At 37.2% G+C, this 25704-nt stretch overlaps 1 protein-coding gene across 1 annotated transcript in view; it reads left to right on the forward strand.

Annotated features, from left to right (window-relative positions):
- CNTNAP5 (contactin associated protein family member 5) overlaps positions 1 to 25704 on the forward strand; it is a 932137-nt gene that overhangs the window by 750461 nt on the left and 155972 nt on the right. Inside the window, exon 14 of the mRNA XM_055120538.1 lies at positions 12762 to 12918. Within this exon, the coding sequence (XP_054976513.1) occupies positions 12762 to 12918 (157 nt within the window). The remainder of the gene's footprint in view (positions 1 to 12761; positions 12919 to 25704) is intronic.

Genomic DNA, 25704 nt, shown 5'->3' on the forward strand with positions numbered 1-25704 from the left:
GCAGCCAAACCTGACTCAATCCCACGTACCACATAGAGTTCCTTTGATAATTTCTGTACAGGTGATAACTGAATCCAGAGGTCAGGGCAAGTCTTGGGCACTACTAATTGTGATCCAAAATCATGATAGCCCAGATAAAATAAAAGTAAACAATATAGATTAAAATATACTTTAAATTATGTTAATTCCAACTTTATATTAAACGTTTTTTTTTTCTTGCCTGTTTATTTATTTTGGGGCCACATCCAGTGGTGCTCAGGGCTTACTCCTTGCTCTGCACTCACAGACCATTCATGGTGAACTCAGGAATCATATGGGGTGCCTGGATTGAACCTGTGTCAGCCATGTGGAAGGCAAGCATTTTAACCCTGGACTGTCTCTCTGCACACCCCACCCCCCATCAATTATATTTTTTGTGTGTGTGGGTAAACTCTTTTTTATGTTTTTTTTTAATTTTTTTAATTTTCAAAAAGCTGTGCACAATAATGGATAACACTCAATATTTTACACCAGTCCCACTACCATCACAACTTCACATCACCATTATTTTGAACTTCCCACCACCATTCAAACCTGCCGAATAGGCAGGCGCTAGATAATTTATTTGTGTAGCTCACTATGAATAACATAGGATGTCGTGCGGCCACAAGAGTGGCTGTGTGCTCCCAGAAATCTAAAATTTTACATAATTCGGGTCTAGAGAAATCTCTGCAGTGGGCTGCAGAGTTTGAGATTCTTCTGTGTTTCTCTGGATCTTGGCATTAATGAGCTTTAGTCCTTGGAGTCAGATCGTGGGCTTGATCTCCAGGGTCCCATGGGAGCAGAGAGATGGGAAAGGCCAGCCCATCTCCTATCTCATGAGGCCTGGAGTTTGTTGTCACTGATCCTGAGTAACTGGGCTTTTCCTTGGGTTTTGGAAGATGGTGGCTGTCGGAGTTCCTAGGGAGCAGATGGAGGGACAACAACTGCTCCCGTCTGAGGCACCCCTGTGAAACGGGCCTGGCACAAAGTCTGGCGGCATCTCTGCAGCAAGTTGCTCGATTCCAAGATACTTTTGTGTGTCGCCATCAATTACATTATGAAGGCATTAGTAGAAATGCTCCTGTCTAGTTTTGTGTGGCTATAACTTAATTGTTCATTGTAGATATTTTATGTTGCTCTCTTGCATGCACAAGTGGACTGCTCAGTGAACAGTATAGTTCATGAAAATCTTCTTTGACGGAATATTAATAATAAGACTTTTTTAAAAAAATTATTATATCACCATGTGGAAAGTTACAAAGTTTTCAGGTTTATGTCTCAGTTATACAATATTCAAACACCATCCGTTCACCAGTGCCCATATTCCACCACCCAAATCCCCAGTATACCCCCCTGCCCCCACCCCCAACTGTATAACTGATGAATTTCACTTCATTTTCTCTTTACCTTGATTACGTTCCACATTGCAAAACAAAACTAACTATTGTTGTTGGAGTTTCCCCCCAAGAAAAACAGCCCTACTAAGGAAGCATTTGATAATTGGTTTTCCATTAAAATATTGTATGTTTTCAGTTTTTAGAAAAGGTCTGGAGCATTTCTCTGGCCGAGTTGTTCACCAGACTGCCTGGTCTCTTCTCTGTTGAATGTGGCAAGATGGTACCGAGGGTGGGTTGAGGGCGTGACTTTCGGCGGCCATTGCCATTTGGAGTTTGGGCTGGCACTGCCCCACTCCAGTGCCCCCCAGCGGCTCAGATGTGTTCCAGTCCCACAACTTGGAGCCGTGTTAGTTGCTGCTCAGTGTCGCCAGGGCTCCATCTGGAGAAGGTGTACCGGCTGTACCTCCTCCATCTGGATCCCTGGTGTTGTTGGCCCGGATTCCGGTCCGGAGCATTTCTCTGGCCATGTTGCTCACCAGACTGCCTGGCCTCTTCTCTTAATAAGACTTTTTCAAGGTCTGATACATGTCATCAACTTGAACTCACATTAAAGGAACAAAAATGTTGCTGTCTCTGATAATAGCATACAACACCAAAGACAAATATGACCACATTTACTTATGTTTCTCAAGCAAGTTCTTTCCATGTTGTTTGTGAAAAGTCATCACTTTTGTTTATTTTCTTGGAATTTTGTCACTTTTAAATTCAATGAATGTCTATTCAATTATTAGTACATTCTATATGCTGGAGGTACAATAATTAACAAGTCTTCAAAAGCCTTTACTCCAGCTCCTATGAGAGGAGTTAGATGAGATGCATAGTAAACATACACATTAAAAAACAAAATCAGGGGCTGGAGCGATAGTACAGCAGGTAGGGTGTTTGCCTTGCAAGCGGCCGACCAGGGTTTGATGCCCATTATCCCGTATGGTCCCCTGAGCACCACCAGGAGTAATTCCTGAGTGCATGAGCCAGGAGTAACCCCTGTGCATCACCGGATGTGACCCAAAAAAGCAGAAAAAAAAAAGAAAAGAAAAGTGAAGGTCGAGCCTTGTGAACCAGCAATAGCACAGAGGGTAGGGTTTTTGCCTTGCATGCAGCCTACCCATGTTTGATTCCTTAACCTATCTCAGAGAGCCCTGCAAGCTACCAAGAGTATTCTGCCCGCATGGCAGAGCCTGGCAAGCTACCCATGGCGTATTTGATATGCCAAAAGCAGTAACAACAAGTCTCACAATGGAGACATTACTGGTGCCTGCTTAAGTAAATCGATGAGCAACGGGATGACAGTGACAGTGATATACATAAGTATATATATATATATATATATGTATATATACACACATATATATATAATTGCCTCTGTAAAAATAGAACAATCTTCACACTCCTTCCTTTATGGATACTTTTTATAGCACTTTCAGTGGTTTTTCATAAGAAGCAATAAAAAGTAGATTATTTCGGTTCTTTTTTGTACAGGGATTGGGGTTTGGTATGAAAACATTTCAAATATAGTGTTGGGAAGGTGTAATGGTGGTGGGATTGGTGTTTGAATATTAAATGTAATCAAATATTGTGAACTATCTTATAAAATAAAATAACTTAATGAATAAATATATAAATAAATAAAAATAAAAGTAAGGTTTTAGTTAGTAGTACACGTTCTGATGAAAAGAGTGGAGTAATTCTTGGGTACTTTATATAGGTTCAGTGAAGGAAGTGGTGAGATTTAACTGCAGGATCTAGTAATACATCATAATCAGCCACTGTTAAATCCTGTTACAAGGGGAATTCAGGAAGAGAGCAATAAATATAAAGGACCATGAGCAGAGAACTCTGGTAAGGTCAATATCGCTGGAGAGTGATGTATGGGCTGGAGGAGGAAATGAAGGAAGACAGAGGAGTGTGCAGGAACTAAACCTAATGGATATTTGGACATAGCAAGAAGTTTGGATTTATTCTTATAGTGTAGTATTGTTACTATAAGATTTTAATTAGTGTGTATTATATATATTATAAAAGTTCCATTTTTCTTGATAAGACTAACTTTTTTAATATGAAACAGGAGCGAGAACAAAAAATGTTGCTTTTGTGTTGGTTGTAATTGCCTATTGTTATACCATTGTTATGTTGGCTATAATCTGTCATTTCTATACGCTTACTTGCGCAAGTAATCTATACTCTAGTTCTTTTGTTTTTTAATCTATAAAAAGGGATAAGATTTTCACCTCATGGTTTCTTTTGGGAGATTGAATGAATTGGGTGTAAAAATGTGCATAAATCAGCATGGAACATTTTATTTATTTATTTTAAATTTATCATTATTTATTAATTTATTTTGAGAACCAAGATTTATAATACTGTTCATGGTAGTGTTTCGTTCATAAAATTCCATCAGCACTTTCCACCAGAGGGTTCAGTTCCCTCTATCATTGTTGCAGTGTGTCCCACCCACTATCTGATTCCCTTCCACCTCTCCCTCTCCAGTAGTAAACTTGCTACTAAATACTGGTTCCTACTGAAGACTGGATCTAAATTTCTGTTACCTTTGCACTGTTATTCCTTTACTTTGTTTCTTTACATTCCATATGAGAGGCTATTCTGGGTCTGTCCATCTCCTTCTGACCAACTTCATCCAGCATCATACTCTCCAGATCCATCCAATTAGCAATATATTTTTTATTTCATCTTTTTCTTATAGCCGAGTAGTATTTTCATGGAAACTTTTAAGCAGCTAGTACAGACAGGATTGATGTTTTATTTTGTTTAAGATTATCTTTAGTATCCAGAGTTTTTTTTTATTTTTATAATTATCATATTTTATTTTGGAATGCAGATATTAATCATCTAAATTTCCAAAATGTGCTTTATTTTATTATTTTAGCACTACTAATACATATAGGTTATATTATACTATAATTATAAATATTTCTGCATAAAAAATCTATTGTTTAATACAGTAACTTTTTTTTCTTTCTTCTCATAGTTCTATTTGTTGTAGTGTTAGATACTCCACTCTGTTTTCTCAAACTGTTACCTTCAGCTGCAACATTCACTTGAACTATCCATATTTATTGCACATCAAAAAGAAAAGGCATATGTGAATCTTTGATGTGATGGTGTTCAGGAAATGAACCATGAAGTTTCAGGTCTCAGAAACTTGAGACAAACTTACTCCCCAGTTTGTTGAGAGACTTTTTACAATATCAGAATTCTTCATTAAAATTATTTAGATAAAATATCTGATTGAAATGCAAATGTATTATATTTAACAACAACAAAAAAACTGAAACAACACAAGTACATCATGTTAATCCTTGTCTACCTCTTCTCCTACCAACGAGATATCCTTTTTGTATGTTCTAGAGAGGTTTGTCTACCTTTAAATGAGCCTATTGGGCCTGGAGTAATAGTACAGTGGGTAGAGCACTTACCTTGCACATGGCTAATGCTGGGTCAAACCCCTGTATTCCATATGGTTCAGTGAGTGCACTAGTGATTCCTGAACATAGAGTCAGGAATAAGCCCTGAACAACACTGTGCATGCCCCCCAAGCCAAAACTAAAGAGCAAAAGCTAAATGACCCAAAGTGACTTTTATCATTTATCTTAAGGGGTAGTATCATTAATCTTTTATGCACCCCCCACTTTGGGGCTTACTTCAATTAATAGGTAGGGAGAGGAGAACATTAAACAGCATTATAAAAATGTTAATTTCTAATGTCATTGACTAACTCTTAATCACACTATTAGACATATGTTCTGATTTAATGATCCTGACCAGCAAGCAGTAGGAGCAAGATTGAATTTGATGAATGCCTACCATTATTTTCTGGTATGGATGAGGTTGTTTTTCTTTATAACTAAACATTTCTCCAGAAATTATATTTTATCCAGAATGAAAGAGTACATAAAATATTTCCATGAATATTATAATCTTCTTTCATAAGTTAATGTTTTGATGATTTATATTTTTTCCTCTTAAAATAAAGATAATATTTTCTATTTGGTGAAACTAATGGAAATTATTTACACCTGCATCTTTAGTGGCATCCGTATCCTTTCATATTTAAGATTACACATTTAATTATAGTTAATGAATACATATCATCATTATGTGTTGAAATCTCATTTTCCATACAGTTGCTTCCTAACAATCCTGTAATGAAAATCAGATATTCTTTTATTTGTTTCTCTTACCAGCCTATACTTTCTTCATAGAACCATTTGTTAACTATCTCAATACAAAGCATAAAGTTAAAGACTATGTTTGACTAAATAACTGAATGGATTATATTGCTATGTTGAAATAATTTCATAATTATCATTAGATCACTTTATCTATAATATTATAAATCATTCATATAACTCTATATGTATTTATTTCAATTATTACACTACCCTATTTGTGTAAACTGTGATAATTAACAATCAAATGATTGTCATGGGATAGACATTTCTAAATTCTATATAGAATTTCTAACATAATATCTGTAGGAAACATTGAGACTAGAAATGTGATGCAAGACTAGAAAGTTATCACCATAAGGAACACTGCTCTCTAAATTACATAAAATGCTAAATCCCATATTTGAAAGGACCAAGATTGGCATGAGAAACAGACAAATCATTGGTCACAGGGAATGCTTATGTGATTCATATCTAATTTATAATTTATTACTTTTTTTCTATAACGATGTCCTGAGGTCACTTTTCAAAACTTATTGGTATGCACAATTCAGTATTTTCATGCAATACTATCTCCACTCCAGGTGTAATGAGTATGGTTACTTCACATATACACATTAAGGATCAAACTGACAAAGCAATGAAATACTGTCATCTCTGCCAGTGTTCCACAGAGCAAAGCAAGTAAACTGCATTAATTCTTGGGACAGGGCTGAATATGCTTCCTATGAACCCACTATTATATGTGTTTTCTGATCATGTAGAAATGTTTGAAGCTGAAAAATGAACATTTCACTCTTCCTGAGAGTTAAAACATTTTCATTGACATATTAAGTGTAGCAGAATCTGAAGCTATGAGAGCATACTACTTCTAAACTTAGAGATAAAACAAACAAAGCACAATAACAATGACAAATCAGCTCAACATGGTACCACTGTCTACATATATTTACAGAACTTCCAGTTCCATTCTGGTGTTGTTTGGAATTATGCTTAGACTATTCATAACAGGGAGAACAGGCCAAAATCTTGTGGCTGCAACTGTAGTTATCACTGAGAGAAAAAACCTACTGTTTTCCAGGTTGTCAAAATTTTAATTGCTAAATTAAGGAAATCTTCGGTTTGAATTCCATTCATCAGTTCATAGTGATAAGCCAAAGTTTTATCAGACATACCTATTTCATAATTTCACCTACATTTCTTGCATCAAGAATATAAAAATTTGGAAAATTCATGAGATTTAGTTTTATGCTTAAGTCTTCAATAAAACTTAGTATGGATTTTTCTTTGTTTGAGACATTTTCCTGTTTATACCATGTGAATGTCCCATTGGTGGCAATTGTAGACTACATTTGTAGGTTCTTACTAACAGAACTTCTTAATTTGAATTTACATAAATTTTAAAATTGATAGTACCTTTCTGAGACTATCTAAAATGGAGTTACTAGGAGCTAAATTTATTACATCAAAGGAGGATAAGTTTTTTTTCCAATTCTGCTTGTAAGTAATCCAGTTGTGTATGCAAGACTCTTTCTCTTACTATGTCATCTTTATCATGCAAATGCAAACATGTTTCAAGAGCTTTGCTTATCAATAATAGCTAAATATTTGGATTAATGACCCCAGTTATATAATAGAGTTTAGATATTTTAAGTACTGATCCTTCATTTGGATTTGTTTATTTAGCTCTGTAGTGGATATATACTGATCCCATCTCTCCATCATGGTTACAGCAGGCCAGCTTTCTTGGTTTTGATTCAAAAGGTTCACCACCACTAAAAGCCCCCGACTGTCCAGCACTGTCTATATGTTGCTATTAGTTCATCTCTTTCTTCCTCTCCATCCCCATCTACCCTCTGTGACTTGGTATTTTAGTTTTTCAATTAAAGACCAAGGATTTGTTATCTATCACCTATGCCTATTACTTTGCCATTGTTATTTTTGAGCATATCTTTTGGGCATCACTATTTCGACCAAATGAATAACATTTTTTTTTTATCTTGACATCATTTTTTTTCATTCCCTTCCCTTCTTTTCATGGTTGTGATGGTGTGGTGTACCAGGATAGTACATTTGATTTTAGTCCTTGCCTACTTGTGTGTGTTGAGGAGCATTTCTGTTACCAAACATACATATTATGAATTTTGCCTCCATTTTCAGTTCAGAATACATTCCTCTGTCTCCCTTTAGCTGAAACACAAGCATGTGATTTGTGCTTTTACAATCTAATTTCCCGTGTGAAATTCTCACTGTTTGTTGAGTGTTGGGAAAAAAAAGGACTACATGAAGTGTTCCTTTTTAGGTTACAGGGCCATAGACAGTACTCTTGGGGACCCAAGGCCTACTGCGCTGGTATTCTCAGAGAGAGGTAAAAGTAGTGGCATCAGCAGTATATTAGCTTCATTGAGTGTATCTCTTCATATGAAATGTTTTAAAGCAGTGAGCAAGGAGGATTTATTCATCAGAACTGTTCTGCAATGTGGTTTGTTTCATCCTGTTGAAACCTCCTTCTCCGGGTGCCTGAGTTGTAGTACAGACGGTAGGGCCTTTGCCTTGCAGACGGCCAGCCCAGGTTCAATTCCCAGCATCCCATATGGTCTCCTGAGCATTGCCATGTGTGACCCCAAAAGTCTAAATAAATGAATAAAAATAAAACGCTTTTCTAATCATCATGATTCTGTGGTATCTGATATTTTACAAATATGTTTTTATAGTTGAATCCAAGAGCCTATTAACTATATAAATTCTATTTTGCTTATTTTGTTTATGTTGCTTCTTCTTTTTTTGTTTTGGTTAAACCTTTCTAAGACTTCCTTGAGATTTTTTTTTAACTACAGCTTAAAGACTTGGTTTTAGGAAATAAATTTTAGTAAATATCCTGATTTATTCATGAATTTACATTGACTATTTCCTTGGGTTACTATCTTCCGTGCATATCTTACATATTTCTTTCTTCAAGATACTGCCGTTAATCACTTTGTAAGTGGGTATCTTTTCATCAAGTTCTGCCACTACCACTTATTTAAAATTGTCACAGATCCAAATTCATAGAACTCTAATTAACTTAACCAACACTTTTGTTTTCATAACAGCTATCCCTTCCTATAAACTAAATAATTTATTATCATTAGCATTGCCTATTTTTTATAATTACATGTTTTTTTGAGATGTGTTCCATGTTTTTTACTTTGACTTATTATAAGTATCCATAATAATGCATGGATAACATAAATCCTTAGATAATATTTAATAGGCAAATGCATATTTTAAAAATGATTTATAATTGTGCCTTCATCTTTCATTTTTGAAAGAGCTTTTAGACAAAAGCATAATTTATTTAGCGATAAAAAATTGCGTAAGTGTATAGCGTATCTTTGTAACCACATCATTTGTAATATAAAATCAACCTATTGTCCAAGCCCTTTTCATATGTTACTTCGAAGAGATGAAAACACAAAGATAGCAGCTCTGAGATGACAGTTTAGCAATAGCCCTCCTACTTTCATTTTAATATGTGTATTTCATATTTTAATATTTCTCTTTACTGTGTCTTTGTTTGTTGGCAATGAGTTCAAAACATTTTCAAGCTGTAAATGAATTGCCATAAATGAAGAGAGGGTCTAAACTCGCTGTACTAAACACTAACAAATTTTAAGTAAAGCAAAGTATTAGACAATTATTGTAATTATTAGGCACTGAGAAACTAAATTAGTAAAATTGCTAAAGGACAATATAAGTATCTGAAGATTTACAGAAAATGTTTTTGCAAAATTAAACCTATATGTATATAAAGAATGATTTATACTGTAATATATCTACAGTTTGGTGCAATTTATAGAGCAAAGTAACTCATAGTGACATTGAACTTTACTAAGTTATCTGAACTCTAGATTTTGTTTAAAATTCTAGAGGTGTGATGGAAAAAGTGAGATTAAAATATATAAATTACCTGTTCTTAAACCCTGATAAGCTACCGAGAGTCCATTGCCCACATGGGAGAGCCTGGCAAGCTCCCCGTGGTGTATTCATATCCCAAATCCAGTAACAGATATATACATACCTCTTGGAGAGCTTAACAAGCTACCGAGAGTATCCTGCCCGCACGGGCAGAACCTGGCAAGCTACCTGCGGTGTATTCGATATGCCAAAAACAGTAATGATAGGTCTCATTCCTCTGACCCTGAAAGAGCCTCCACTCATTGGGAAAGACGAGTAAGGAGAGGCTGCTAAAATCTCAGGGCTGAGTGTAATTGAGAATTTACTGGTGCCTGCTCCAGTAAATCAACAAACAACGGGATGACAGTGATATTGTTTCTTAAACCCAAGGACAGTCTTGTCGAATTTACTCAAATATATATTTGTCTGTATAAATTGGGACTATCTAAACATGCCTTTATATAAACATGTCTATATTCTCAAAATAAATCCACTAAACCTTTAGATCACTTAAGTGTGTTTGTGATAAAAAACAATTTGGAAAGAGAATAATTTATTTTAATTGGTATTCAATAATTTGTAGTTGCTTGATATTAAGTAATATATACCCTTGCTATTTAGCATTACTTTAAAAAAAATAAAAGACCAGTTAACAGATGTTTCTACATGGCTAGCTTAAAAGATAAGGGGATTAGTACATCTTAGGCAATGAAAAGTTGTATTTAGGATGAACATATTCACTCAAAATATCTACCCTTTGAATCAGCAGCCTTAATGTACTTCTGCTTTTCCTAGCATCCTCCTTATCTTTTACTCATGACCTATAGACTCTTGGAATGAACTAATTATTTTTTTTCTGGGTTGCTATAATGACTTACATGAGGATGCTTGTACTGAGAGGAATTTAGAAAACATCATTGCTATTTGTGTACACATGTAATTTATAAATTCTATGTTTACAAAGATGAGTTGTATACAGAATTAAATCCTGATGAGGCAAAATTCTGACCTAGTGGCATCTGCAAATAAATACTATTCTACATGAAAATGGTAACACATAAAAACAATTTCCTTAATTAGTATTTTATTTTTTAAATATAAATGATATAAATAGAAGAACTTTTTTATGATGGACAATAACAAATAACAAGTTCCATTGAGAGCTTAGGGAAAACTCTATTTTCGCTCATTATCTACTCATTATCTATAGTCTATTTCTATTGACAACTATCATTTTAAATACATTCTTATTATTATCTTCCATTGACCACTCTGAATGTCTATCCAATCTTCTTAAATATTTTCATTGATAAAATAAAATTTCAATAGATTTTATTAAAGTACTTAAAAGAACAAAATTTGTGGCAGGGATGAACATTTTCATCCTTGCCATGATATAGCAAGTTGGGAGCTTGACTCACAAGTGGTGAAGCTGGATTAAATACCCCAAACTACATATGGTCCCTGATTTCCACCAGGAGTTATCCCTGAGGGCAGAGCCAGAAGTTAGCATTGAGTCCCCTTGGGGCTTGCCCCCAAATAAAACAAATAAACAAAAAAAATCAAGAAAGGAATTAATGAGACACTGAGCAGTCATTTTCCCGTAACTGTGAAAAACAGAAATTGGAGGTTGATATCATGCTTCATTTGACTTGAAAATAACCTTCAAGGGCCTGGATAGATAGTATAGTCATGAAGGCACTAGCTTAGCATGTTAAATCTGCAACACCACATACATGATCCCAAGTGATGCCATGAGTAATCACTGAGCACAAAAACAGGAGAAAGCTAAGACATGGTAAGGTGTGGTCTAAACACTCTCTCAACAAAAATAAATAAATAAATAAATAAATAAAAATCATCTTTGGCCTATACAACATTGACCTTTGAATGTTTATTTTTTCCTTTAAAATTATAGCATGTACATGTATAACTTTAAAATGTTCAAAAAATATGGTGAAAATGTGCTTAATTTTATCCATGACAGAAATCAATATAAGGTAGGAGATGAGCCAATATTTTATTTTGTCTATGAGTCTTACTGTTTCTTAGAAACTGAAGATTAAAGCCAGATTGAAATAGATATTATGCAGATTATTTTCCCCTGCTGTACATTTGAAGGGAAAGTAATTTTTCAATGTATATAATTTCTTTTTAGTAAGTATAATTCAGTAAGTATATGGGCTAGAGCAATAGCATTGCGGGTAGGGTGTTTGCCTTGCATGCGGCTGACCCAGGTTCAATTATTCCACCCCTCTCTGAGAGCTTGGCAAGCTACATAGAGTATCTCACCCGCACAGCAGAGCCTGGCAAGTTACCCATGATGTATCCAATATGCCAAAAACACAATGGAGACATTCTTGGTGCCCACTAGAGAAAATTGATAAGCAACGAGATGACAGTGATACAGTGATACTATTTCGGGTCTAAAATCTGGTCTAATTTATTCTACTGTAATGACAGTATTCCTGAACTTTATAACTAGTGAGTCAGAGACTTGATACATACAGCTGGAGGGTAGCTTGTGTTTGGGAACCCAAGGTTATATACCTGATGACATATGGTCCTATGAGCACCTAACAGGGATAAACTGAGAGGACCTTCTAGTGCCACCCCTAAAAATTAAAACTAATGAATGGTCTTTCTACATTAATTCTTTAAAGAAAGTTTGTCTATATGTGCTGTGCTTATATATGTATATAGTTATGAATGCCTGAATGCATGTATAAAGTTGTGCATGTATGAATATATATCAACAGATAATTATATAAGAAATGAAAAGGAGAAAACTAGAACAAGAAATGTAGAAAGTGGAAGGAAAAAAGAATGAGTGTGGAAGAATAGTACAATGGACAGGGCACTTGCCTTTCATACAGTTTACCTGGGTTCTATCCACAATACCCTACATAGTAACCATAGCCCTACCATGAATTATCCTTGAGCTCAGAGAAAGGAGTAATTCCTGAATGCTGCCATGGGTAGTCCAAAAAAAAAAAAAGAAAAAAAAGTAGAGATAAAAGGAAGAGAAGAGGTGGAAAGGGATCTAAAAGAAGTGTGGTGGGAAGGATAAAGAATGAACAAAAGAAGTTGCTATATGTGTATATCTGTAGTGTTCAGGTAAGAGTATGTGCATAAAATTTGAGGCACTGCCATCTGTGCTACAATCCTCTCCTGGCTCATCTCCTCTCTACTCTGACTTCTGAAATTTCTTGTGTTTCAGATGGAACACCATTTACTTGGTGGATTGGGCGTGCCAATGAAAGGCATCCTTACTGGGGAGGTGCCCCTCCTGGAGTTCAACAATGTGAATGTGGCCTGGATGAGAGTTGCTTGGACATTCGACATTTTTGCAATTGTGATGCAGACAAGGATGAATGGTAATGGAGAAATCAATCTTTTTGCAGTTATTTAGCAGCATATTTATTGACACAAAATGTTTTCTCTAAAATAGGATACAAAAAATTAGCATAAACCAGGACAACTCTCATGAGATTGTTTAAATTTTGAAATTTGCCATTTTTGTCCTTTTATTGCTATTGCTGATTTTTGTTACACGAAGCACCTTGCTAAATCATTACTTCTGTAAAAATTGAACACTCCATTTTGTCAGATGAAATTTCCCCTCTTTTGAGGATTTATAATTAGGTTATAATAGTATTGAATTTATGTTTGGCACAACTCCTGTAATATAGTCCTGTAATATAGATATACTACCAACATTCCAATATGGCCCCTATACCATTTTCTCCCATGTATCTCTCTCCTTCTCAGTATAAACCATCATAATATTCACAGAGCCCAGGTGGTAGCACTTTTTTTTGGGGGGGAGAGGGGTTGTGAGAGGGAGGTTGTTTTTGTTTTCACTTCAACAAAATCTTGCGTTTTGTTTTGCTTTTATTTTTGGTAATACATCTCTAAGTGAAATCAGCAATTGTCCTCAGTTCTTTTCTATTTTATTTATCATCATCACCTCCAACTCCATAAATTTTACTCCAATTGATACCTTTCAGTATTTCTAACTTGTAAAATACAATGGATATAAAGACCCCATTTTTATATTCATTCATCTATTGATATCACTGGGTTGATTCTATTGGTTATTGTGAATAATGCTGTTGTAAACATGCTGCAAATATTTTTAATTAAGTTTTCACATCTTTCTAAAAGTACCTACTAGTGATTTTGAATTTTTATATATTCTGAAAGAACCTCTATATACTTTTTTTGCTCTTTCAGATTAAATATTTAATGCGTTTTTATCACATCAGCCCTGTAGATTTATTTTTTATTTTTATTTTTTTAATTTGTTTTGTTCTTTAATTAGTGAGTCACCATGAGGGTACAGATACAGATTCACACTTTTTTGAGCTTGTTTTTCCCTCATACAATGTTCGCAAACACATCCCTCCACCAGTGCCCATTTCCCACCACCAATAAACCCAATATCCCTCCCACCCCTCAATCCCATCTTCCCCCGCACCCCACCTTGCCTCTGTGGCAGGGTATTCCCTTTTGATCTCTCTCTCTCCAATTGGGTGTTGTGGTTTGCAATAGGGGCATTGAGTGGCCATTGTGTTCAGTCTCTAGACTACTTTCAGCATGCATCTCCCTTCTCACGCAGAATCTCCAACCACATTTTACTTGGTGTTCCCTTCTCTATCTGACCTGCATTTTTCCCCAGCATGTGAGACCAGCTTCCAAGCCGTGGAGCCAACCTACTGGTACTTGTTTCTACTATTCTTGGATATTGGTCTCCTAGTCTGTTATTTTATATTCCACAGATGAGTGCAATTTTTCTATATCTGTCTCTCTCTTTCTGACTCATTTCACTTAGCATAATACTTTCCATGTTGATCCACTTATATGCAAAGTTCATGACTTCATTTTTTCTAATAGCTGCATAGTATTCCATTGTAAAGATGTACCGATGCTATGTACCAGAGTTTCTTTAACCAGTCATCTGTTCTCGGGCACTTCGGTTTTTTCCAGATTCTGGCTATTGTAAACAGTGCTGCGATGAACATATAAGTGCAGATGTCATTTCGGCTATACTTTTTTGCTTCTCCGGGGTATATTACCAGTAGTGGTATTGCTGGGTCAAATGGGAGCTCAATTTCTAATTTTTTGAGAAGAGTCCATATTGTTTTCCAGAAGGGCTGAACGAGTCGTCATTCCCACTAGCAGTGTAGAAGGGTCCCTTTCTTCCCATATTCTCTCCAACAGCAGTTGCTTTTGTTCTTTTGGATGTGTGCCAGTCTCTGTGGTGAGGTGGTATCTCATGGCTGTTTTGATTTGCATCAACCAATACCCATCAGATAAGGGGTTGATATCAAGGGTATATAAGGCACTGGTTGAACTCTACAAGAAGAAAACATCCAACCCCATCAGAAAATGGGGCGAACAAATGAACAGATACTTTTTCAAGGAAGAGATACGAATGGCCAAAAGGCACATGAAAAAGTTCTCTACATCACTAATCCTCAGGGAAATGCAGATCAGAACTTCTATATACTTTTTGTTGAGGTTACAACAATTGAGAACACAAATTAGAGGTTACATATATTCTTACAAATAATTTACCAGCTTCTTTTGCCTCCAGATCCTCACCAACAGTTTTCCCAACATTTTTTTACATAGGCCATTCTCACTGGTTATGTATCACTGAGGTTTAGATTTGCAATTCCTTCAAAATAAATGTTAAATATTTTTTCAACTGCCTTGGAGCTGTCCATATATCTCTTTGGAAAAGCATGTAATCAAATATTTGAGCATTTTTATGTAGATGTTTGCTTTAAAGAATACATTTTTAAATAAGAGTTAAAAGTATTATATTGCTTTTCAATTCAGTCCTTGTTTCTGTAATGTGTAGACTTAGAGGTTTTGGAGACACTTTAGGGAGACTCGGATGTGCAATTATACAGATTGTTCCTCTATCCTCCCAATTTTGTTTTAGATATCAATTTTCCCAATTATGTTTTAGATATCAGGCTACTCTTTTAAAGTCAATGAAGGAGATTTGCAAAAGGAAATGTGTATCTAAGGATATCTATTTTATCCTTACAATATTTAAAGTCTGTATAATTTTCTCACTTTTGCTTCTTAAGGTTGAAAAATGTAGGGTTTAGAAAAGCTCTATAATTTTCTTAAAGTCACACATCTGTTTTAATTTGAACTGAGATATGTCTAGAGAAGACACTCTAACTCTTGTATACCTAATAGAATGAAGTTTAAAGTACCCATCTATGTCATATTTATTTTTACTTTTTCCTTCAGGTAAACTAGTTTTCAAAAACAACTTTTCCACTAATTTTGTTGTGAAACAGAATATCAAAAAATTTCAATGTGCATTTGTTTCCTTATATTTTACCGGATTGATGGATAATTCAACTTTAACTATTTTACACTTGCTTCTTTAAATGCTACCCAATTATAATTAAGAGTTTTTATACCAAGCTTATCACAATCCAGTTGAAATTTCTTTCCAGTATTTTTCTTTCACTGTCCATGTTCAGAACAGCAGAGAATGTCCTGAAATATGATTAAAGTCTTGTCAAAAACTCAGTTTAATGCGGAGGAGACCAAATATTTTGAACCCATCATGCTTAACTAGCTGGGTCAGCTTTTCAAAATGCCATAGGCAATTTGGTGCCCAGGATAATTTACCTGGGTTTCTTCTCCTAATTTAAAAACCCTGTGTGAGTAAATATATATGATAGATAAAGAGAACTCAGATTTATAATTGTTTTGGACTCCCATTTGCCTTGTAATATCTTTATTGCTTCACTTCACTCTCCTGCTTCCTTTGTTAGGAAATTGGCTAACCATATACCTTGTGATCTGTCCTTGGACTTTTAATTCTATCCCACGGATCTGAGAGTCTATATTCATTCCAGCACCACACTGCTTTGATTTTTGTTCTATCACCTAGACACACTCTACTGAACTCTTCAAGTAATTTTTCACTTCAATTCTAATGCCAGTACTGTAAACAGAGAAAGTATCAAATATTACATATATTTGTTATATTTTCTAAAGGTAGGGAAAAGTCATGTTTGGTTCCACTTCTTTTGGTGGCAAATGATTTTTGTTAGAAAATCGACATTTATTTTGGTTGTATATCCTGTTTAATGGTGAGTCGGATTTTGGAAGGGAGGACATTGGGAATGACATATCCATCCTGTGGAATTTGGTATGTGGGCAGGTGGACATGGCTGTCAAATATATCTGGGTAAAAGTTGTGAATAATCCTCTCCATTGCCTTTCTGGAAGATATGATAGATCCATCAGGATGTCGGAGGGCAGTCATCTTGGTCTTGTAGTTGGTGAAGGACAGGCGGGCATTGCGAATACTTTTCCTGGCTTCTGCCGCAAAAGCCAACACTGCTGCTCTTCTCTCTTTGAGGTCTTCCTTTATCACTTCTCTGCACAGCTTTGCAAGCTCGAACAGTAGCTTGTGGTTGCCTGAGGCTCATGCCAAACCACGTTGACGAATGAGTTCAAGAGTTTCCAAAGACAGGTGTCTGTTTGTGGCTTTCTCACTCTCAGCATTCTTTGTGCAGTCATGTCGCATGTTCCGAGAAAAAAATTTTCTCCAGTGTGGAAAATAGCGTGATGTGATCAATGTCTTTGTGTTTTGGTCAGACCAATGATGTCGTACTTGATCTTCTGCACTTGCACCATCAGGTCCTCGATGTATGCTTCCAATGCCAGCATATGTGTGTTTAAAGCACAGATAGTCATTGTAGTCTTTCTTCTTTCGGGCAGTCTAGTTCATCCCTGAGGTTTTTTCAGCCTGTCCTTGCTCATCTTTCTTAACGTTGCCTTATTGGGGGCTCGTTCGGTGTCAGGTGAATGAGGCCCATTGTTGTTACTGTTTTTGGCATATTGAATACACCACATGTAGCTTGCTAGGCTCTGCCATGAGGATGGGGTACTCCCGGTAGCTTTCCAGGCTCCCCAAGAGGGACGGAGGCTTTTAGGGTGGCCTCCAATTGCCCTTAGAGGTGTTCCCATGGTTCACACCATATTTAAACTCTATCAAATATGATGTGGGAATTACAAGAAATGGGTATTAAGTGTCTTATGGTGTGTTATGTGGCCGCTTTGTGGTCGAGCAGTCTGGAGAGCAGCCTGGAGTGTGGCAGTGGCTGGGTAGTGGATGTAGTGGTGGTTGGCCGGTAAAGACATCATACAGCAACTGGTCAAGACAAGATTAGACCTGAACACCTGAAAAATCTGCAACAGTACTCATCAGTATACTGGCTTGACTCTTCACATGCTACCTGTCTGAATGCAAAGTTCCAGTGGAAAACCAGCAGGACTGTTCTGTTTTATAAGAAGGGAGACATTCACGACATCATCAACTATTGCCCATTCTACCTGCTCTCTGTCATCCACAAGCTGTTCACTCGTGTCATCCTTAACGGAATAAGCAGAACACTAGATGAAGGACAACCATGCGAGCAAGCCAGGTTCCAAAAAGGATTCAGCACAATTGACCATATCCACATGGTGACCAAACTCATTGAAGTTTTGTAAGAGTTCAAGATGCCACTCCGTCTAACGTTCATTGATTTAAATAAGGCCTTTGATTCTGTTGAGACAGAAGTGGTCATAGAAGCCCTAGACAAACAGGGCGTTCAAACTCAGTACATCAAGATCCTCTGCAAGCTGTATTGTGGATTCACCACCAGGATCTCACCATTCTACAAGGAAGTGATCATTGATGTAAAGAGAGGGGTTTGGCAGGGTGATATCATTTCACCGAAAATCTTCAGTTCTACCCTCAAGAATGTCATGCAATGACTGGAATGTAAAGGAATAGGAGTGAAGATAGACAGTCAGCAACTACACCACCTCTGCTTAACTGATGATATCGTTCTCATAACTCCAAACATTAGCCAAGCGGCACAAATGCTGGCCGACTTTGACCATGAGTATGGAAATGTCAGACTGCAGCTGAACTTCAACAAGACAATGCTCATGAAAAATGAACTAGTCCCTGACGCTCCATTTGCTCTCAGTGGAACAAACATCTCCAAATAGAGCAGCTATGTGTACCTGGGTCGAGAACTCAACATAAGGAACAATTCTGTGCCAGAACTGCACAGGAGAAAGAGAGCAGCGTGTAAAACCTTCAAGAGCATAGAAGTGGTTAAGAGGATGAAGGATCTCCGGCTCTGGGCACATCTTTTCGATTCCATCATTCTTCCTGCATTAATATATTTCTCAGAGATCTGGGCCCTAGGCAAACAGGATGAGAATGCTATTAGGGTATCCCAAAGAGGAATCGAAAGAGCTATGCTAGGAGTATCATGTCTCAGTCAAGTGAGAGAAGGAATCCGAAGTTTCGACCTCCGTCAATGGTCAAGAATCAGGGATGCTGTGTCGTTTGCCAAGACATCAAAAATATGATGGGCCGGACATGTAATGCGATTCAGAGACGACCACTGAAATAGAGCTGTTACCGACTGTATTCCACGGGACGTCAAAAGGACGCGTGGCTGCCCACCAACGAGATGGTCAGACTTCTTTGTGAAAACACTGAATGAAGAGTTTGAGGCACTTCCTGTCCCTGGAGCGAGCAGATATCATTGGGCTATACTAGCACGCGACAGGGACAAATGGAAACATTACTGGCACCCGCTTCAGAAAATCAAAGATCAACGGGAAGACAAGTGATACAAGTGATCTTGTTCAATAACAAGCAGACCAAAGACTTCACCCATTGGCTCCCTAAAGTACATATGTGGTAGTTGATTGGGCAGATAACAAAGACCTTTTTATTATTCACACAAGGAACTTAGATTCTGAATGAGCTCTTCTATACATCACTTATTATCAAAAGACAAGTCAAATCCTGTGTAATATATTCTGGGTAATAAGTTATTATGGGAAAAATATTGAAAACATTATTCCAATTAATATTTAACTACATATACTTATATGCATATGTATATAACATATTTACTAATGTTTTTACTTGTGTAGTGTAGGCAGTATGATATCAGTACAGCAAATGTCAAAGGCATTATAGCCCTTGCCACTGAGAAACTCATATAGCAGTGATAAAGAAAAGAGCTTAGCAATGAATGTATCAGTGTGATGAATGTAATAGTAGCACAGATGGTGTGGTAGTTAAATTTTGAAGTACCAGAAGAATTTAGCTAATGTCGGTGTAGTATAGATAGAGGTAAACCTTATGTGCTCAGACAGGAAAATGCAGAATACAGAAATAACTTCTCAAAATGTATATTTGTCATTGTACTGTTTTAGTATAGGAGATTGATGGAGGTGAAGGCAAAAAGGAAGGTGAAATTTAGATCATGCAGCTACTTTATACAGGAGAAAAACTGAAATAGTTTTGTTCACAAAAAAGATTTTGGGTATATATTGTGCATTCAGACAAGAGACCTGGCAAAGCTTTGTCTAAATTTATTAGATCTCTATTCAGTTTTACTGTTTATATCAGGAAGGAAAAGGTTAAAAGCTGAATAGTGAAATTGTTAATAATGCTCTTTAGCATTCTTCCAACCTAACTCTTTACTAATGATGTCAACCCAGCTTTTCACATTTTCCACATATTTTTTTCTTTCAGGCAAGTATACCTCTTTTAACATCAGTGATGTCCTTGGTATTCCTAGGAAATCTCAAATATCTTTTCTTTGAAAAATGTCCTCAAGTTTCTATTTTTGTGTGAAGTTACTAAGAATATTATCTCTGCCGGTATGCATCTAGTGAATGTTTTATATATTGCACTTCTCTGATAATACTGTCATTTAAACTGTGAACTTATGGCCATATAGAAAATACACCGTATTAGCTTCTTATGTTGCATGCTGAAGACCCAAGTTTGATCCTCAGGATCTAATACTATACTGATGAACCCTGACAGGAGTGATACCTTAGCACAGAGTCTGGTATAAACCCTAAGAACCACCAATTGTAGCCTAAAATCCAAAAGAAAACTGAATTTATCAAAGCTGAAATATTCTTTTTTTTTTAAATTTTTTTTATTTTTTTTTATAATTTATTTATTTTTAATTAGAGAATCACCGTGAGGGTACAGTTACAGATTTATACACTTTTGTGCTTATACTTCCCTCATACAAAGTTCGGGAACCCATCCCTTCACCAGTGCCCATTCTCCACCACCCGTAAACCCGGCGTCCCTCCCACCCTCCCCACTCCCATCTCCCCCCCACCCCACCCTGCCACTGTGGCAGGGCATTCCCTTCTGTTCTCTCTCTCTAATTAGCTGTTGTGGTTTGCAATAAAGGTGTTGAGTGGCCGCTGTGCTCAGTCTCTAGCCCTCATTCAGCCCGCAACTCCCTTCCCCCACATGGCCTTCAACTGCAATGTAGTTGGTGATCGCTTCTCTGAGTTGCCCTTTCCCCGGAACGTGAGGCCACCCGAGAAGCCATGGGGTCAACCTCCTGGTACTTATTTCTACGGTTCTTGGGTATTAGTCTCCCACTCTGATATTCTATATACCATAGATGAGTGCAGTCTTTCTATGTCTGTCTCTCTCTTTCTGACTCATTTCACTCAGCATGAAACTTTTCATGCCCATCCACTTAACTACAAAATTCTTGACTTCCTTTTTTCTAACAGCTGCATAGTATTCCATTGTATAGATGTACCAAAGTTTCCTCAACCAGTCATCCGTTCTGGGGCATTCGGGTTTTTTCCAGATTCTGGCTATTGTAAACAGTGCTGCGATGAACATACATGTGCAGATGTTGTTTCGATTGTACTTTTTTGATTCTCTGGGATATATTCCAAGCAGTGGTATTGCTGGGTCAAATGGGAGCTCAACCTCTAGTTTTCTGAGAATCGTCCATACTGTTTTCCAAAAGGGCTGAACTAGCCGGCATTCCCACCAGCAGTGTAGAAGGGTCCCTTTCTCCCCACATCCTCTCCAACAGCGGTTGCTTTTGTTCTTTTGGATGTGTGCCAGTCTCTGTGGTGTGAGGTGGTATCTCATGGTTGTTTTGATCTGCATCTCTCTGATGATTAGTGATGCAGAGCACTTTTTCATGTGCCTTAATCTTTACTACAAAGCAGTAACAATTAAAACAGCATGGTACTGGAACAAAGGCAGAGCCGTAGACCAATGGAACAGGGTGGAATATCCCTACACACAACCCCAAATGTATGATCATCTAATCTTTGATAAGGGAGCAAGAGATGTGAAGTGGAGCAAGGAAAGCCTCTTTAACAAATGGTGCTGGCACAACTGGACAACCACATGCAAAAAAATGGGTTTAGACCTTGACCTGACACCATGCACAAAAGTCAGATCAAAATGGATTAAAGACCTCAACATTAGACCACAAACCATAAGGTACATTGAAGACAAGGTCGGCGAAACCCTCCACGATATTGAAGATAAAGGTATCTTCAAAGGTGACACGGAACTAAGCAATCTAGTAAAAACAGAGATCAACAAATGGGACTACATTAAACTAAAAAGCTTCTGCACCGCAAGAGATACAGTGACCAGAATCCAAAGACTATCCACAGAATGGGAAAGGATATTTACACAATACCCATCAGATAAGGGGTTGATATTAATGGTATATAAAGCACTGGTTGAACTCTACAAGAAGAAAACATCCAACCCCATCAAAAAATAGGGCGAAGAAATGAACAGAAACTTTACCAAGGAAGAAATATGAAATATTCTATTTTATGTTGGATATATCATATTTTCATTTGAACATTCCAACAAAACTTGGTTTCCGGCTGAATCTTAGACTGATCTTGCTAACTACATGAAAGTAACTTCTACATAAGGATTTGCAGTCACAAGAACTGATGAGGAAGTCAGAAAGACCTCTCTGAGGGCCTCTCAGGTCATATAACAGCAGTATATTTATTTTTTCTCAGTCTGGCCATTCAGGAGACCTCAGTCATTTTTTTATTATTATTGAATCACCGTGAGGTAGAGCATTACAAAATTGCTCATGATTGTTTTCAGTCATACAGTGTTCCAACTCCTATCCCTCCACCAATGTAATTTCCCAGCACCAGCGTTCCTAATTTCCCTCTTGACCCCTCAAGCCATGCTCCACCCCTCACCCTGACTTTATGGCAGGTATGTCTCTTCTTTCTCTCTCTTTAACTTTCTCAAATTTTTGTTATTTTTAATAACAAAAATGATCTATTTTATCTCTAGATGAATAACTGGTTTTCATGTACTTCTTGAGACTCAAGAAAATGAGAGGAAGGTTAGGTAGCTTTGAATATGGGAGTAAGTAATAAAGACATGCTTCAGCTCCATATTTGAATAAGCTTTATACTGTAGAGCTCAATTCTTAAAAGTTTCTATCCTCTCTAAAGAAAAGAAAAAAGTTATAGAAATTTCAATGAATAACAGAGTAAAAAATTAATGATAATTTTAAAGGAAATGTCTCTTTAATTTTATGACTTGAACAATAAACTTACTTCCAATCAGGTGCATTCTGATCCTGACACTTTAGATTAATGAATTGGTGATAGTGGGAAAGAAAATTGGTCAGAGCGCCAGCCTACAGTCGCCAGAGAGAGCAGAGAAACACATTGATTATGTGGGTAAGGGAACTAATTGTCTTTTCGGTGGTGTGTAAAGCATAGTTCAGTGGCAAGTTTAAGAAGGCATGGAGAATACCTCTAAAATGCTACGTTTATAGACATGTTCAAATGATCCGAAGGCCAGACAGAGCTAAAGTAAGCTCTCTTGTTTAGCAGAAGTAGATTTCTTTATTTATTCATAAGAAAGTGCAGACATTTTTATTTGATTTTTAATAACTCTATTCTTGGTCTTTTGGCCTCATTGACCTTTTATAAAGAGATAGAGTTATAAATAGGGAAATCATTGTGTAAAGTTTAAATTCTCGTCAGCTGATCATCCCAATGAGCAAAGTTCATATGCGTCCTGGATCTTCAAACGATTTTCTATCCCTAGATGTCGGGGTACAGTTTTTTTCCCGACGTCCCCAGACATGTTGTGCACTGGGTCTGGGCAGACGCGGAGCAAAGGATGATGGGCGCTCAGAGAAACTCCCTCTGGGAGCAGCCAATGGCACTGTATTGCTAAATATACTTATTGCCAAATAATATATAGAGGGTTTTGGCTTACAGGAAGGATCGATCACATAAAGTTCAGCATTATTAGCCTATCACCTTTCCTACTCTGCTTTGTCCCGGTCCAATCCTATTCAAGGCTAGATGCTGTGGTTCAATGGATGACTTGCTAAACATACATGTCTTGGGCGCATGTGACTAAGAGGTTGAATGAGGCTCAAGGTTGGACACCTGGTGCTGAAACCCTGTTCGTGCCAACTTTGCCCAGATATTTCTTTCCTCAGGGTCTCTCTTCAGGACTGCCTTGCAAGGTTGGTTCTTATCTGCTCCAGCGCTTGTCACCATGCTCCATACCTAGATTTCTCTTACCACATTAGGTTACAAACAACACGGAATCTATGAATAAACAATAGGTGAATGACTTCTATTGGACATATTATTTTCTGTCTTTTGTGTGTATGAGTAGGGGGTGCTCCCTGTGGTTTACAAATTAGTAGGATTTCATACAGAATTATTCTAGCATGACACCCTCCACCCATGTGTCCGCTTCCCTCCACTATTGTCTCAGTGTACCTAAGTGTAGCCTGCCCCTACCCACCATAATAAGTTTCCTATTGGATAAGATCTATTTCCTTGGCATTGGGGCATTTGTTTTTCCCCTATTCTGTTAGTTCATGTCCTTCATATGAGAGATATCATTCTATGTTACTCATCTCTTTCTGATTAACTTCATTTAGCATGATATTCTTGAGCTCCAACCATGTGGCAGAAATTTCTTGTTTTCATTTTTTTCTTATAGCCAAGTAGTATTTCTTTATGTATATGTGCCAGTTTCTTCATCCAGTCATCTGTTCTTGGACACCTGGATTGTTTTCATATTTTGCCTACTGTGAATAGTGCTGCAATTCACATAGGACTGTAGCTGTCTTTTCGTTTCTAAAAAAGATTATTAATGAATCACCATGATGTACAGTTACAGACTTACAAACTTTCATGCTTGTATTTCAGCCATACAATGATCGAGTACCCATGTCTTCACTAGTACCCATTCTCCACCACCAGTGATGCCAGTATCCCTCCCACTCACCCCCCTCATTTCCCTCACCCCACCCCACCTCTGTGGCAGGGCATTCCCTTTTGTTCTCTCTCTCTTTTGGGGTGTTGTTGTTTGCAGTAGAGGTGTTAAGTGGCCATCATGATTGGTCATAGTCTATTTTCAGCCTGCATCTACTATCCTGAGCAGACCCTCCTAGCACCCTTTACTTTTTGGTCCCTTCTCTATCTGAGCTGTCTTTTACTCCAGAATGTGAAGCCAGCTTCCATGTTGTGGAGCACAACTCCTGTTCCTTATCTCTACTATTCTTGGGTGTTAGTCTCCCATTCTATTACTTTATATTCCACAGATGAGTATAATCTTTCTATGTCTGTCCCTCTTTTTCTGACTCATTTCACTGAACATGATACTTTCCATGTTGATCCACTTATATGCAAATTTCATGATTGCATCTTTTCTAAAAGCTTCGTAGTCTTTTCGAAATTGAGCTTCTAGACCCTTCGGGTGGATGCCCAGAGTGGAATCGCTGGCAGTTCCTAGATTTTTGAGATGTGCCCATACTGTTTTCCAAAAAGTTTATAAAAGACTGCACTCATTTGTGGAGTATAAAATAACATCATATGAGGCTGACACCCAAGGACAGTAGATACAAGGGCCAGGTTGATTGCCCCATAGCTGTAAGACTGCTTCATGAGTAGAGGGGAGAAGGCAGATGGAATAGAGAAGGGATCACTAAGAAAATCATGCCTGGAGGAACCAGTTGGGATGGGAGATGTGTGCCGAAAGTAGATAATGGGCCAACCATGACGATCTCTCAGTGTCTGTGTTGCAAGCCATAATGCCCAAAAATAGAGAGAGAGTATGGGGACTATTGTCTTGCAAAGAGTCAGGGGGAGGGTGGGATAACGGGGGTAAACCGGGGATATTGGTGCTGAGAAATGTGCACTGGTGGAGGGATAGGTGTTTGTTCATTGTGTGATTGTAACCCAAACATGAAAGCTTGTAACTATCTCACAGTGATTCAATATTTTTTTAAAAAGAT

Source organism: Sorex araneus, chromosome X (genome assembly GCF_027595985.1).
Source record: "Sorex araneus isolate mSorAra2 chromosome X, mSorAra2.pri, whole genome shotgun sequence".
Taxonomy (NCBI): Eukaryota; Metazoa; Chordata; class Mammalia; order Eulipotyphla; family Soricidae; genus Sorex; species Sorex araneus.